The sequence below is a fragment of the Salvelinus alpinus genome, chromosome 12 (assembly GCF_045679555.1).
Source record: "Salvelinus alpinus chromosome 12, SLU_Salpinus.1, whole genome shotgun sequence".
Lineage (NCBI taxonomy): Eukaryota > Metazoa > Chordata > Actinopteri > Salmoniformes > Salmonidae > Salvelinus > Salvelinus alpinus.
The window spans coordinates 48,471,095-48,487,973 of NC_092097.1; the positions used below are offsets into that span (position 1 = coordinate 48,471,095).

General features: G+C 41.0%; 2 protein-coding genes across 2 annotated transcripts in view; one reads left to right on the forward strand and one right to left on the reverse strand.

Annotated features, from left to right (window-relative positions):
* LOC139536287 (E3 ubiquitin-protein ligase rnf213-alpha-like) overlaps window positions 1–1,153 on the forward strand; it is a 66,556-nt gene extending 65,403 nt beyond the window's left edge. Inside the window, exon 67 of the mRNA XM_071336696.1 lies at window positions 228–1,153. Coding sequence (XP_071192797.1) covers window positions 228–378 — 151 coding nt within the window. The 3' untranslated portion in view covers window positions 379–1,153. The remainder of the gene's footprint in view (window positions 1–227) is intronic.
* A 5,842-nt stretch (window positions 1,154–6,995) lies between these two features.
* The window catches only part of LOC139536290 (eyes absent homolog 2-like), a gene marked incomplete in the record, with an annotated part of 49,126 nt that continues 39,242 nt past the window's right edge, over window positions 6,996–16,879 (reverse strand). The window contains 6 exon segments of the mRNA XM_071336699.1: window positions 6,996–9,023; window positions 9,391–9,491; window positions 10,030–10,151; window positions 11,754–11,868; window positions 12,116–12,276; window positions 13,085–13,143. Coding sequence (XP_071192800.1) covers window positions 8,943–9,023; window positions 9,391–9,491; window positions 10,030–10,151; window positions 11,754–11,868; window positions 12,116–12,276; window positions 13,085–13,143 — 639 coding nt within the window.

Below are 16,879 nucleotides of genomic sequence, written 5' to 3' on the forward strand. Positions count from 1 at the left end.
AACACTCATTCGGCACACCTGGACTCCATCACTACCCCCTTTATCTAGCACTCCCTAGCATCACTCTTCAGGCAGTATTGGTTCAGACGCTGCACTTGTTTTTGTAACGCTCCATGTTCGGTGTTATTAAAATCACCATCTGCACCTGCTTCCTGACTCCCTGCGTTACAAACACAGTTCCGAGGTCTGAAATCACAACCTGTTTTGTCTACTTTCTCTCATTCTAGTGTCAAAGAGACATTGGCTGCATACATGGACCGCAAAGAACTACAAGTCCCGCCTGACGTGGAGGCTTCCTTCCCTGATGAGATACTCCTCTCACAGATTGTGGAGACCTGGAAATTTACTGTGACTTACAAACAGGAATGGATGATGTGATCGATTCCACCTGACCGTGATTTGTAAAGGACGACACTAGATCACCGGGGAAATGGTAGAATAGAACACAAGTGCTTCTGATTGTATGCTGTATAGATGTGCTTTCTCCAGTGATAGCACAGTATGTGCCACACTGTCACACCATACTTAGATACTAAGAGGATTTATAACTGGTATGTGGAGAATCTTGCCTTTCTCCTTACAAAAACTGCCTTGAATGCAACGTTTTCATATAAAAAAAATATTTTTGGGGTCAGACTATGGGCTTGGTTCAATCCGTATCGCTGAAGTTCAGGGCAATAGTGCGATTGAATATTAAAGGCATTGTTACTGCATTCGCATGAGACTGCATTCACGGTAAACGCTGCATATGTCGGCTCAATTGGAAATTACCTTTACATTTTAAGCGCGCTATAGTGGTGGACTTCGGGTATATGGATTGAATCAAGCCTTATATTAACCAAACTGTGTTTACAGAATGTTTTTTGCAATAATTTTTGTTATTGGTGGTTGGTGTTATTTTAAAGTTAATATTTCCAAACATTGAGTTCAGATCAGTGCAGTAAGCATCCACTTGAGGGGGCTATTGGCCCACATTTTGTAATTTACAGTCCTGAAGATCTAAAATCAAGTTAGTTAAATATATGACCTAATCATTTTATCTGCTTGGTTTTAATATATTCTGGTTGAATATGACTACGTTATCTTCTTCCATTTGTTTTAAAAAATGTGTCCAAATCATGGCATCTTGAAATAAAAGGGCTGGTGCTGTCAAGAGTGATGTTTGTCACGCCTTTGCTGGTCATGTACTCTTAATTTACAGGCCTAGATAATACCCTCATTTCACTAACTTGCCATTGCCAATGGGTCATATTTAATTTGAAGGTTTGCTTAGATGGCTTATAACCTATTTAAGCAGACCTTCAAATTGTTGCGTAAGATTTTAATTTTATAAACTTAAAATATGATTACATGTAATTGGTTCATGTATTCATTTCGCATTAGTAAATGTTTATATGTATAAACCATATTAGAAATAAGTGTTATATGTAAATCATTAATAACAGGCCTTGTATTAAATATTGTATAATTATTCCTCATTTAATGGTTAACAAACTATCTAAGGGGAGCGATCAGAGAGTTCATGCTATCTGCCTTGAGACTTCCTCTAGAGACTGTAAACAAGGTGGCTTTCCACCGAGTGCACAGACGTGGAGCTCGGAGCGACAAGACCAAGGGTCCCCGACCGATCAACGCAAAAATTAAACACTACTAACAAAAGGAGCTGATCAAAAGCAGAGGAAGGGAGCTTAAAGGGATCAAACTCGGTCTGAATGACCAATTTCTCCGGGAGATAAACGAACGTCGCAAGAGGCTGTATCCTGTCCAGAGGCAACAGAGGGAAAGGGTTTAAGCGTGCCTTTCTCATTGTAGACAAACTCTTCATAGACAGACAGCTCTTCAGAGACAGCTCTATAACACCACCGTGGTACTAAATGCTATGGGGATGTCAGGTTACGGGAAAAATTATGGGGACTAAAAATATCTGAACACTACAAAGTTGATATGTGCACAAACACACTACACGCTGGTTTACACATATGGACGCATTCACACACACCCACACTTGATCTCTCCTCTCACTCTCGTTCTCCTCTATTGTCTAGAGCTTTTCTATAATTTAATGGTTTTTGTTTGTCTATCTTTTGTATGTCTTTGTCTACATGTTTTTCTAAGTTTACAACAAGCAATGGGAAGATATCAGAACAGGGACGTTGTGGAATAACAACATATTTTATGGGATACATTTGTACTGTAGTGAACCCGTTTCTATAATAATGCAAGTTCTCTTTCATAATCATGTGAAAAGTCAATTGCTATGAAAATACTGGGATGTGTTTTTCAATGAAAATTATGTTAAGTTTAATTATGATGCAAGTATGATGGCTGTACCACAACAGGCTGTACCACAACCTGCCGTGATTGGGAGTCCCAGCGTCATCCGGGTTTGGCCAGTGTAGGCGTCATTGTAAATAAGAATTGTTCTTAACTGACTTGCCTAGTTAAATAACGGTTATATATATATATATATATATATATATATATTCATGATGGTGATACAGTATAGATTACAATTATCATCCTGAATATTATAGCTATACTCACTTCATGTTACACACATAGACACTCAACCATGCAAATTAGCTGGGTTAATATTTATTTAGACATCTCACATTATAGTCTTACTCTTATCCAGACATCGTACACACTCACTAAATCACATCCAATATCATACACATCAACCTACTCAGATTTACTATACACACATAATATCTTGACTAAGTTTTCTAACATCTGTGGCATTGGCTCACAGGCAAACAGGCAAGGGAATAAAAATATTGCTAGAACCTGTTTATTGAATTATAAACATCAGACATTTGAAATCTCAAATTTTGACCGTACGTACATACCCCAACCAGAAGCAATGGACTACAGGCAACATCTGCACTGAGCTAAAGGGTAGAGCTGCCGCTTTCAAGGAGCAGGACTCTAACCCGGAAGCTTATAAGACATCCCACTATGCCCTCCGACGAACCATCAAACAGCAAAGAGTCAATACAGGACTAAGATCGAATCGTACAACACTGGCTCCGACGCTCGTCGGATGTGGCAGGGCTTGCAAACTATTACAGACTACAAAGGGAAGCACAGCCGAGAGCTGCCCAGTGACACAAGCCTACCAGACGAGCTAAATAACTTCTATGCTCGCTTCGAGGCAAGTAACACTGAAACAGGCATGAGAGGATCAACTGTTCCGGATGACTGCGTGATCACGCTCTCCGCAGCCGATGTGAGTAAGACCTTTAAACAGGTCAACATTCACAAGGCTGTGGGGCCAGATGGATTACCAGGACGTGTACTCCGAGCATGCGCTGACCAACTGGCAAGTGTCTTCATTGACATTTTCAACCTCTCCCTGTCTGAGTCTGTAATACCAACATGTTTCAAGCAGACCACCATAGTCCCTGTGCCCAAGAACATTAAGGTAACCTGCCTAAATGACTATGGACCCGTAGCACTAACGTCTGTAGCCATTTAATACTTTGAAAGGCTGGTCATGGCTCACATCAACACCATTGAGAGCTTCAAGTTCCTTGGCGTCCACATCCCCAACAAACTATTATGGTCCAACACACCAAGACAGTCGTGAAGAGGGCACGACAAAACATATTCTCCCTCAGGAGACTGAAAAGATTTGGCATGGGTCCTCAGATCCTCAAAATCTTTACAGCTGCACCACCGAGAGCATCCTGACGGGTTGCATCACTGCCTGGTATTGCAACTACTCGGCCTCCGACCGCAAGGCACTACAGAGGGTGGTGCGTACGGCCCAGGACATCACCGGGGCTAAGCTTCCTGCCATCCAGGACCTCTATACCAGGCGGTGTCAGAGGAAGGCCGTAAAATTTGTTAAAGTCTCCAGCCACCCTAGTCATAGACTGTTCTCTCTGCTACCGCATGGCAAGCGGTACCGGAGCGCCAAGTCTAGGTCCAAGAGGCTTCTAAACAGCTTCTACCCCCAAGCCATAAGGCTCCTGAACAGCTAGTCAAATGGCTACCCAGACTATCTGCACCTCCCCCACCCCCCACGCTGCTACTACTCTCTGTTATTATCTATGCATAGCCACTTTAACAACCCTACCTACATGTACATAATTATCTCAAATTACCTCGACACCGGTGCCCCCGCACATTGACACATTAACTCTGAACCGGCACCCCCTGTATATAGCCCCGCTTTGTTATTTACTGCTGCTCCTTAATTATTTCTTTTTCTTATCTCTTCCTTTTTTTAAACTTTTTTTATTTAGGTATTTTCTTAAAACTGCATCATTGGGTAAGGGCTTGTAAGTAAGCATTTCACTGTAAAGTCTACACCTGTTTTATTTGGCGCATGTGACAAATACAATTTGATTTGATTTGATATGAGTTGATATATAAAAGGACACAAGATTCAAGACTTCGTGCTTTTCAGCTAAAATTATCATACAGAATTCCTTCCACCAAAACAATGTTGAATATTTGGGGCATACAATAATCGCAGCTCTGCAGATTTTGTTGTGAGGATACAGATTCAATAGACCATTTGTTCTGGTATTACCCTCAGGCAGCCTGTTTCTGGTCTCAGGTTCAGGAATGGCTGAAAAACCATACAATTAATCTAAAATGGACCCTAGATATAGCATTGTTGGGAGATCTGAAGAGACCTGGTCAGTCAATTATTAATATACTAATACTCTTAGTAAAAGTATTTATCTTCAACTCACAATCTGTGGATTCTATTCAGCTAGATAGATTCAAACTGTATGTTAAACATCACAGCATAATTGAAAGATATATGGTGTGTATGAATCCAAAGAGGATGGTCAACAGAGATAGGTGGGATGGGCTGAGGTTTCGGATATGGAGACAAGTCAACAGAGATAGGTGGGATGGGCTGAGGTTTCAGATATGGAATTGGAGACAAGTCAACAGAGATAGGTGGGATGGGCTGAGGTTTCAGATATGGAATTGGAGACAAGTCAACAGAGATAGGTGGGATGGGCTGAGGTTTCGGATATGGAATTGGAGACAAGTCAACAGAGATAGGTGGGATGGGCTGAGGTTTCGGATATGGAATTGGAGACAAGTCAACAGAGATAGGTGGGATGGGCTGAGGTTTCGGATATGGAATTGGAGACAAGTCAACAGAGATAGGTGGGATGGGCTGAGGTTTCGGATATGGAATTGGAGACAAGTCAACAGAGATAGGTGGGATGGGCTGAGGTTTCGGATATGGAATTGGAGACAAGTCAACAGAGATAGGTGGGATGGGCTGAGGTTTCGGATATGGAATTGGAGACAAGTCAACAGAGATAGGTGGGATGGGCTGAGGTTTCGGATATGGAATTGGAGACAAGTCAACAGAGATAGGTGGGATGGGCTGAGGTTTCAGATATGGAATTGGAGACAAGTCAACAGAGATAGGTGGGATGGGCTGAGGTTTCGGATATGGAATTGGAGACAAGTCAACAGAGATAGGTGGGATGGGCTGAGGTTTCAGATATGGAATTGGAGACAAGTCAACAGAGATAGGTGGGATGGGCTGAGGTTTCAGATATGGAATTGGAGACAAGCCAACAGAGATAGGTGGGATGGGCTGAGGTTTCAGATATGGAATTGGAGACAAGTCAACAGAGATAGGTGGGATGGGCTGAGGTTTCAGATATGGAATTGGAGACAAGTCAACAGAGATAGGTGGCATGGGCTGAGGTTTCGGATATGGAATTGGAGACAAGTCAACAGAGATAGGTGGGATGGGCTGAGGTTTCGGATATGGAATTGGAGACAAGTCAACAGAGATAGGTGGGATGGGCTGAGGTTTCGGATATGGAATTGGAGACAAGTCAACAGAGATAGGTGGGATGGGCTGAGGTTTCAGATATGGAATTGGAGACAAGTCACCAGAGATAGGTGGGATGGGCTGAGGTTTCGGATATGGAATTGGAGACAAGTCAACAGAGATAGGTGGGATGGGCTGAGGTTTCAGATATGGAATTGGAGACAAGTCAACAGAGATAGGTGGGATGGGCTGAGGTTTCGGATATGGAATTGGAGACAAGTCAACAGAGATAGGTGGGATGGGCTGAGGTTTCGGATATGGAATTGGAGACAAGTCAACAGAGATAGGTGGGATGGGCTGAGGTTTCGGATATGGAATTGGAGACAAGTCAACAGAGATAGGTGGGATGGGCTGAGGTTTCGGATATGGAATTGGAGACAAGTCAACAGAGATAGGTGGGATGGGCTGAGGTTTCGGATATGGAATTGGAGACAAGTGAGAGTGAAGTTGCTGGGAGGCGGATAGAATGACGGTCAAAGTTTAAAAAAGTCAAAATAAAACAAAACAATACGTTTGAATGACACTGAGGGGCAGCGTTGGTACAGGTAATGCCTGTTTGCCTGAGGCTGATACCGCGCAGGTGTTTGTACACATGCATATACACAAACTCTCATTCAAATGCACACACGTGCACATACACGGACACACACACACATGTAAATAGTGTCATACATGCACTCAAACATATTCAATTGGCCTTGCTGTTATGATTTTTGTTGTCCTTGATGTCTTTAGTTTTTAGCATTGTTGTTTTCTGTTTTCCTTTGTTGGTGAATTGGGGGGGGGTCTAGGATGGTTGAGGGGCAGGTCACGGGGTACTGTGGGAGGAACTTGGAGGGCTGGTGGCCCGGCTGTTGGGAGCTTGGGCCGGTGGCTTATACTGTAGGTCACTGGTTCGAGTCCCCGTTTTTGACCTTGTGGGAGATCTGTCGACGTGCCCTTGAGCAGGGCCTTGACCCTGGATGCTTCTGTGGGTCACTCTGGATGGGAATCTGTTAGATGACTGAATGTAATGTCAATGTTGAGCGGCTTCACTGCAAAAATTACATATATATATATAATAATGTTCATAAGTAGACCGTCCAAAGACCTATTACCTGAACATTCAGGAATACAGTTCGAATGTGTCATCAGTGAGCAATTCAATCTTAATTAAGATACACTTTTTTCAGAATGTAATTAATTTATCTTTATTAATCTATTATAATTGTCCGTCGAAACAATAAAACCTTATATACAGATCATAGCTAAGCTGACAGTGTAATAGGCACATGCAAGTCCAAAGACTATCATAGCATTTTCCTTACATACAGGTTATACATAAACATTCATGGAGAAAGATGACAAAAAGTGTACACCCAGCAACTTATGAAGCAGAAAATGTGTTCCTTAATAAAAAAGATTCAATCGCTAGACTAAGTCCTCTCCAAGACAAATGTATATGCTGAAAGAGACGTTTCACAAGGTATGGATAGTTGATTTTTCCTGTGCTTTGTCAAAGGGTTACTTAGTTTCCACATCCATTAATTAAGATGTTGTTAGTTTTAGTAATGCTGTTGGTCTCTGTCTGTCTGAACATCTTGGCCTAGCTCTTACCAATTTATATTTTATTTTCATAAAAGGGCACGATAAAATAAGATAATTGACTTTTCATTTTTGGTATATTAGATTAAAATGTCATCCAGAAGAGGTATGGCACCTTCAGTAGGGTTGGGAGTATTTGGTCCGGTTTATATAGACTGCATAAGAATGGTTGTTGCAAATGAATAGAATATTAAATTGAATGATTAATGACATATCATAGGGATATGGACTATGCATTAAATGTTATGGTGAAGTTAGCATCAATTTCCTATCTCATCAAAAAATATATATAAATGTCGCTGGTAAGTTTTGCTCAAATCTTTTCCCATTATAACTTTTTTAGGTCTCAGCTCATAATATTAGACTATTAATTCATCAATAACCTGCTAAATGAGACAGATCTACTTTTGGGGGCGTAGTTATACTATAAATTAACATTCTATCAAAAAAGCCATGTGAAACAATTGAGTCAAGGTAGGATCTAGCTATCTCTAATAACTTGCTGGTAATGTCCAATCCTCATTCATAACCCTCATTTTATACTGAATAAAAACATAAACGCAACATGTAAAGTGTTGTTCCCATGTTTCATGAGCTGAAATAAAAAATCACAGAAATGTTCGACGCTCACAAAAATGTTTTCTCTCTCAAATTTTGTGCACAAATTTGTTTACATCCCTGTTCATGAGCATTTCACCTTTGCCAAGATAATCCATCCATCTGACAGGTGTGGCAAATCAAGAAGCTGATTAAACAGCGTGATCATTACACAGGTGCACCTTATGATGGGGAAAATAAAAATGTCCAGCACCATACCAGTGTCTACATACTATACGTGAAAACAGTGCATTTCTACATTTTGTAAAAACAAATCAAGTTCTACCCGATGACAAAAGTTTAAACATATTTAAAAACTGTGATTTTCAAACACTATGAGATTCACAGTGACATGGGGAGCAAGAAAATATCCTCCCCCTGGCTAGAAACTCGTCGCAGGTTTAGAAAATCACTGTTTTTCTTACTTTTAATCCTAGCCTGTGATGCTACGGAGAATAATTTTTTAGGACCTTTCTTCTTAACATTCAACCACAGATCATAAAAAAATACGTTTTCACATATCTAGACTCTGGTATGGTGCTGGAGATAATGGAAATTAGGTTGAAGAGTGGCCTTTAACAATGTCCTCTTATCTATCCCATTCCTAATAAGAAAAGTGAGCACACAACAAAACAAAACTATTCATCCTCCATGTAAGGAAAAATGCACTTATCACCTAGATTGTTATTTTCAGTGCAACGCTCTAAAGTTGAAAAGTGGGATACCTTTCATATGTAAAAGTCTCTGTGTAAAAGGATGAAAGCACATATAATATTTCCAGTAACAATTGCGATTCCCTGCAAGATACAAAGATTGGTCCCTTATTCTTGGCTTCTGTATTGTGGTGAATCGACGCCGCCCTCAACCCCAATTGGTCCATTGGACAGGAAGTGGCATCACCAGGCAGGAAGTGGCTAAGGGCATGATGGGATAGTGCCCACTAGAGGTAGTCCAGCTCCAGTGCATGACTCAGAGCCTCCAGGTCAGGCCGACACGACACTCTCCAGAAGGGCATGTTCTTCTGCAAGACACAAATGGACAGGTTGAAAATGTTGAACACTAGCTAAACTAGCTAGCTAATGTAACTAGCTAGCTAACATTGTTCAGTGAGCCACGCTCAAGTTACCCAAGCTCAGCGAGCTAATACAATCTTATGGCATGTAGGAAAGGGTAGAAACCCAAGTCAGTGGTCAAACTAATACCAAACACAATTCCATGCTTTAGGATAGAAACATTATTTTGGTTTTTCAAATAAGCAAATGTTTGAAATAATATGTGTGGGGGGATATTAGATTTGATATGACGTCTTTGCACTAGCATGAAAAACAAGGCAGAGGGAAATATATTATGCACCCACCCACCCCTTTTCCTGGTTACATGTGTCTCACCTTCTTGGCTACAGACTCCTCCTCCACTCCATCCCCTATTACCACGTACACCGCTCGCCGACCAAACCTCTGAGCCACACGCTCAAAGCAACTCTCCTTCCCTGGAGAATAGGTAAGTGTTGATATGATTGAAAGTAACAAATAAGTGTGTTCAGATTGTTACAAAATGAAGTGTTAATTAAGAAACTGTTTGTGAAACTGTTTAACTGCAATGTTGTATACTACTTCTCAAACACTAGGAACTTTAAAAAACATGATTATTTTTTTTTACTTTGGTAGGACTACGTATGCTGCAATTCAGCTTTTAGCTGCAAATGTGTACAATTCAAAATAAACCTTACATTCATATAAAGTGCTAAACGTAAGTGTAAACAAATTAAAATAACAATTTTGGTAAAAATGTCAAGAAAGTAAACAGATTGCACAATGCCAGCTGGTAGGTAGTAAACAGGCTTGTATACAAATTGTTATACACAACAAAGTTTTTTCAACGACGGTGTGAAAACAAATCAACCCAACTGTCAATCAACCCAACTGTCAATCAACCCAACTGCGTTTCTTCCCTGAGACGATCAGTTTCTCTTTTTAACTCTAACAACTGATAATCTATGCCATATCGAGTGCGACACGCTGCCTCACCTGTCTTGGTGGCACTGTAGATATTCTCTATAGGGAAGGCTGAGCCCAGTCCGTAGAGCAGGATCTTGGACAGGGCTGGGATCAGCTGGGTGGTAGTCACCAGCACATTCACACAGTTTGGTCTGAAAACAGAGAAATGTCAACACATGATATCAATATGTCATGCTAGCGTACCTGTACATGTTCAGTCATTGCACTAACGCTAGTTAGCAATGGCTCACGAAACTAACTCCAACTTCCTTCAAACTGCACGCAGAGAGATAAAAATGGTATCCACGAGATCATCTGTGTAACGATGTGCGCTGAGAGTCGGGAAGCAAGTTCAGCGAGTGAGTGTTTTAATAAAATAAACAGAACATAATATAAAACAAGATCCTCAAACAACACACAGACATGAAACAGAAACAATGACGCCTGGGGAAGGAACCAAAGGGAGTGACATATATAGGGAAGGTAATCAGGGAAGTGATGGAGTCCAGGTGAGTCTGACGACACGCAGGTGTGTGTAACGATGGTGACAGGTGTGCACCATAACGTGCAGCCTGGTGACCTAGAGGTCGGAGAGGGAGCACACGTGACAATCTGACTCTGAGCAAGTAGAATAACAGAATATCGCAGTATCCCTTTAATACATTTGGAGTACCATCCATTTATAATTTGTACCCAACTATATTATTCTGAGTGAACCTACTGTTTACATTGTTTCCTATTTTCTGGATTATTTTATTTCACCTTTATTTAACCATGTAGGCCAGTTGAGAACAAATTCTCATTTACAACTGCAACCTGGCAAAGATAAAGCAAAGCAGTGCGACAAAAACAACAACACAGAGTTACACATGGGATAAACTAACTTACAGTCAATAACACAATAGAAGAATATGTATACAGTGTGTGCAAATGAAGTAAGGAGCTAAGGAAATAATTAGGCCAATAGTGGCGAAGTAATTACAATTTAGCAATTTACACTGGAGTGATATATGTGCAGACGAGGATGTGCAAGTAGAAATACTGGTGTGCAAAAGAGCAGAAAAATAAAAACAAATATGGGGATGAGGTAGGTAGTTGGTTGGAAGGGCTATTTACAGATCGGTAAGCTGCTCTGACAGCTGACATTTGATTTGATTAGGATCTATTTTAGTCCTCATTTGGAATAATCTTCCAAGAGTTCTTAAACATTAAAATACCATTTATAATGCAATCACATTTTCACATATAACACACTGTTACAAACAGACATAATACACTGCCATATTTACCAGATAAATACTCTGACACTCTGAACTATTTTATTGGTTCCATCATCTCCCACAGTCCTGCAAAACCTTCACATTCATTATATTTAAGTGGTTGTAAAGAATTGTTTGAATTTATATATTGAAAGGTTTCTGGTTTGCTCAGAGAAATTATTCAATTTCTTTATTGCTCTGAATCTAAATGTTATGTTGCCTATTTCTCTTGCCTGCCAGATAACACATAGATGGTGGACAATCTATTCCTAGTATTGACTGAATGTCTGTCTCTTACCAACTGAATACTGTTGTGAATGGAGTTTGGCCATTTTAAACGGTGTACATTATGAAATAAAATAAGCTTGTTTTTTCCAATTATCTTGTTGATTGAAGACCGCCCAAGAGCATTGTGCCTGACTACAACAGAATAATCATATCTCCACCTTAAAACAATAGAGTTTCTAGGGAAGTTGAGAAGGGGGGTGTCCTAACCTGGAGTTTATGAGGGCCAAGGCCTTGAGAGCCTGGGTCAGCCACAGATCTGTTAGAACCTCCATCTCCCTCCGCAGCTGCAGCCACTCCTCCCGCTTGGGACTGCCCAGCAAACCTGACACAATCACAATTATTCATTATGATCATGGTTATACAGCATGAACAAATTCAACTTACATTGTGATTTTTATATCAGCTGACCACCAGAGAAGATCACACAGACACAGACACAGACACACACACACACACACACACACACACACACACACACACACACACACACACACACACACACACACACACACACACACACACACACACACACACACACACACACACACACACACACACGCAGAACCCACCTCCCACGTTGTTCTTAAAGGTGTTGTAGATCTCCTTCACCCTCCGGTAGCGAAAGGCCAGTTTCCTCATCCAGTCAGCCCCACCGTGGACACCTGAGCCCAGGCACAGAGTACCGGCCCCCGCAGGGCTCTGGAACCCGTCCGTGCCAAAATTATACGTGCTGCAAGAAAACAACAAAAAGAGAGCATTAAAGAGCATTAAAGAGAAGCATGGCCCTGAGCTATGGTCAGATCAATGTACAACTCTGGTTGATATTTGGTGGCTGTCTCAGAGGGACTTGACCAGTGCCTGTAGATACATGGAGGAGTATAATATAATTACTGAAGTAGCTAGTGTAAAGAATAATAGAGGAATGCATTATGCAAAACCTTTTTCTAGTGGGAACCTGGACGGGAACAGACATGTTATTCTTTACATCTACAATCCTATAATAAAGAGAGTGAGGGGTGAGACCATGCAAGGATAAAACAAGTCTGGATTTTACACAATACACAACAGATCAATATTAGATGTTTGTAAAATATTATGTAAGTGGGAGAACGTGTAGTATGCACATCCAGTTAGGTTAATACATATTGAAAAGAGTAACATGCCTGAAAGCACTCAAAAATGGGGGAAGGAATGCACATACTGTTAGGCATTTGAGAAACATCTTGCACTTTCTCAAATATTCATTTGAAACTTATCCCAAAATTCTTCATCAATTTATGTAGTAACATTTCTGGAATGAGGGAGACAGAGTGTTATTTTGATTAGACGTTGAAGAATGAGGATATTGTTAACGCTGATATATTGTATTGCCAGAGGGAGAGAGGAGGAGGAGAGAGAGAGGGGGGGGGGGGGGCTTGTTTTCGAGAAAGAGAGCAGGACATATTTTCAATATGCCCCCACTGATCCTTTTGTAAACCCACTCAGTGCTGGTTTAAGTGTGGGGCGAGTTAAATTCAAGATGAAAAGCTGTACAGTACCTCAGGTCCTGCCCATTGTCGTCTGACGCCACGTCATCAATATGAACTTGGTCACATTCCTGGGATAGGAGAGGGAAAGATAGTGGATATGTTAGAGAAGGAGATCCGTTTCAAAGCTGTGCATGGGCAGGTTTCTTCTTAAGGGAGCCTCAGGGAGCGATAGAACAAAAAAAAGAAGAAAACAAAAGACAACAGGGAGGCGGAAATAAGCTGCTGAGACATTCAGGCGCCAGTATGGCAGCGTACCAACTCCACCTGACACCACAATACTCCACTAATAAACCCCACTAAGATTTACACCATATCAACCTCTTTTACCAACTGCCAAAGAACTTCAGATCTATGTCCATTAAATACAGGATTTTTGTAGTATTAAATATACTGTAGTATACAATATTAATACTGTATATAGTAGTACATATACTGGATGTAAATGGATTTCTGGATTGTTGATGTGTGGAAGTTGCTACAAGCTGTTACAAGGTACAAACTACTGTGGAAAAACAGCTACGTTTCTTCCTCAGACAATTCTTAAAAACGACTTTCCGACGGTGCTCCACTACAATACACACACTGTCCTCCCACCTCTCCACCAAATCCCTTTCAATCTCCACTTCAGATCTGCTATTCTCGTCTCTTCCCTTCTTTAATTCCCTGACTCCTACTTCAGTAACTACTGACTCCTACCTCTTCTCCCACACGGCTACACCGGACTGACAGGCCGCGCTATCGCCTTTCAACCTGCCTGAGACACAGGAAGACGCTACCTCACCACGCTCTTACATCTCAGCCTCACTCCTTCCCCAATACTGCCGTAACGCTCCTCCAATGCTGCGACCCAGCTCCCCCAGACACAGACGGAATCGTTAACACGACCCACAACAGGCTAAGCTAGGGTTTTATGAGGCAGCTCTAGACCCCAGTACATCTCAACACCTCCCAAGCTAAATTGATTTAACGACATGAATGGGCGTGGACGGAGAAGTACCTATCTGGCTATGTAGGGCTGGGTTTCGATGATGAACATAGACAGAGCTATCTGTGCAAAATTAGAAATATTACATGTTTCTGACTTCTCACAGGAGCTAGTTAAATTAACGACTATTTTCTTCTGTTTCATCAAGAAGCAATGTAACTGCGGTAGAGCTCTTATCTCTTCATTGCCTACAGCTTACCCAGCCTGTGGTATCTATTATCTCTCTATTAGCAGCTTCCAAACCTGTAGAAAGATTCCTCCATAAATCAACCACAGCACACGACTAACAAAGATGGCCGCCAGTATAGGCGAACTGTATGCATGAGGAACTACAGAGGCGGGCAAAAAGAAGGAACTTTAAAAGAGGGGTTTGAGAACGGCTTTGTCAGCCTTCCTCCCCTCAGGTGTTCCTTCTCCCCACAACAAATGTTCCTTTCAGAGACAGACACACACCTACAATTAACAACTCACAGTGTTCCATCTCCCCACAAGCCCAATTGAATCCTCGTCTTTGTCAGAACAAGGCAGTGGAATGCACAGAGAAAAGCTTACATGTCGTTCATGCTGGTAAAAATACATAAGTTTAACCCTATCCCAAATTCACTCAAATACAATATATTCCAGTGGTTAATTTGTAAATAGGGAGGTGCCGGGAACAAAAAGTGAGCTGAGAGGGCGGTGACCTGGGGGCCTTTGAGGTACAGGAATGTATATCAATTATTTATTTTTTTACTTTTTAATAAAGCCTTGCATGCATTTACCTCACTTTTGCGTGCTGGCAATGAGCAGTAGAGTAGAGGCACTTGCAGAAGGTGCACACACATGAGGAAAACCATTTGAAGCCTTTAATGAACGCATTTCATGCAATTCCACATCATTTTAGATGACTGCTGTCTTTAGCAGAATCTTTTTTAATATCTCACAAATATCTCACAAATTTTACAAACTGAGAATCTGAGATCAATAAAAACAAACTTGTCTTAAATCCATCAGTAGCCTAGGTGTGTGGAGACACATATTGTACAATATGAGGAGGATAGTCCTAAAAATGCTGTCCAGTTTCACTGACTCACCCAATGATGTGCAGCTCACTCACCAGAGAAGGCCGATGATCTCGTGCCAAACGCCTATCTCTGTCTTCTTTTACTTTGTCAAACAATGCTGCTCGTTCAATAGGCCTATTTGGTAGTTGATAACAGGCCTATTTGGTAGTTGATAACATAGGCCTATTTGATAGTTGATAACATAGGCCTATTTGGTAGTTGATAACAGGCCTATTTGGTAGTTGATAACAGGCCTATTTGGTAGTTGATAACAGGCCTATTTGGTAGTTGATAACAGGCCTATTTGGTAGTTGATAACAGGCCTATTTGGTAGTTGATAACACAGGCCTATTTGGTAGTTGATAACAGGCCTATTTGGTAGTTGATAACAGGCCTATTTGGTAGTTGATAACATAGGCCTATTTGGTAGTTGATAACAGGCCTATTTGGTAGTGGATAACAGGTCTATTTGGTAGTGGATAACAGGTCTATTTGGTAGTGGATAACAGGCCTATTTGGTAGTGGATAACAGGCCTATTTGGTAGTTGATAACAGGCCTATTTGGTAGTTGATAACAGGCCTATTTGGTAGTGGATAACAGGTCTATTTGGTAGTGGATAACAAGCCTATTTGGTAGTTGATAACACAGGCCTATTTGGTAGTTGATAACAGGCCTATTTGGTAGTTGATAACAGGCCTATTTGGTAGTTGATAACACAGGCCTATTTGGTAGTTGATAACAGGCCTATTTGGTAGTTGATAACACAGGCCTATTTGGTAGTTGATAACAGGCCTATTTGGTAGTTGATAACATAGGCCTATTTGGTAGTGGATAACAGGCCTATTTGGTAGTTGATAACAGGCCTATTTGGTAGTTGATAACATAGGCCTATTTGGTAGTTGATAACAGGTCTATTTGGTAGTTGATAACAGGTCTATTTGGTAGTTGATAACAGGCCTATTTGGTAGTTGATAACAGGCCTATTTGGTAGTTGATAACAGGCCTATTTGGTAGTTGATAACAGGCCTATTTGGTAGTTGATAACACAGGCCTATTTGGTAGTTGATAACAGGTCTATTTGGTAGTTGATAACACAGGCCTATTTGGTAGTTGATAACAGGCCTATTTGGTAGTTGATAACAGGTCTATTTGGTAGTTGATAACACAGGCCTATTTGGTAGTTGATAACAGGCCTATTTGGTAGTTGATAACAGGCCTATTTGGTAGTTGATAACAGGCCTATTTGGTAGTTGATAACAGGTCTATTTGGTAGTTGATAACACAGGCCTATTTGGTAGTTGATAACAGGCCTATTTGGTAGTTGATAACAGGCCTATTTGGTAGTTGATAACACAGGCCTATTTGGTAGTTGATAACAGGCCTATTTGGTAGTTGATAACAGGCCTATTTGGTAGTTGATAACAGGCCTATTTGGTAGTTGATAACAGGTCTATTTGGTAGTTGATAACACAGGCCTATTTGGTAGTTGATAACAGGCCTATTTGGTATTTGATAACAGGCCTATTTGGTAGTTGATAACAGGCCTATTTGGTAGTTGATAACAGGCCTATTTGGTAGTTGATAACAGGCCTATTTGGTAGTTGATAACATAGGCCTATTTGGTAGTTGATAACAGGCCTATTTGGTAGTTGATAACAGGCCTATTTGGTAGTTGATAACAGGCCTATTTGGTAGTTGATAACAGGCCTATTTGGTAGTTGATAACAGGTCTATTTGGTAGTTGATAACAGGTCTATTTGGTAGTTGATAACAGG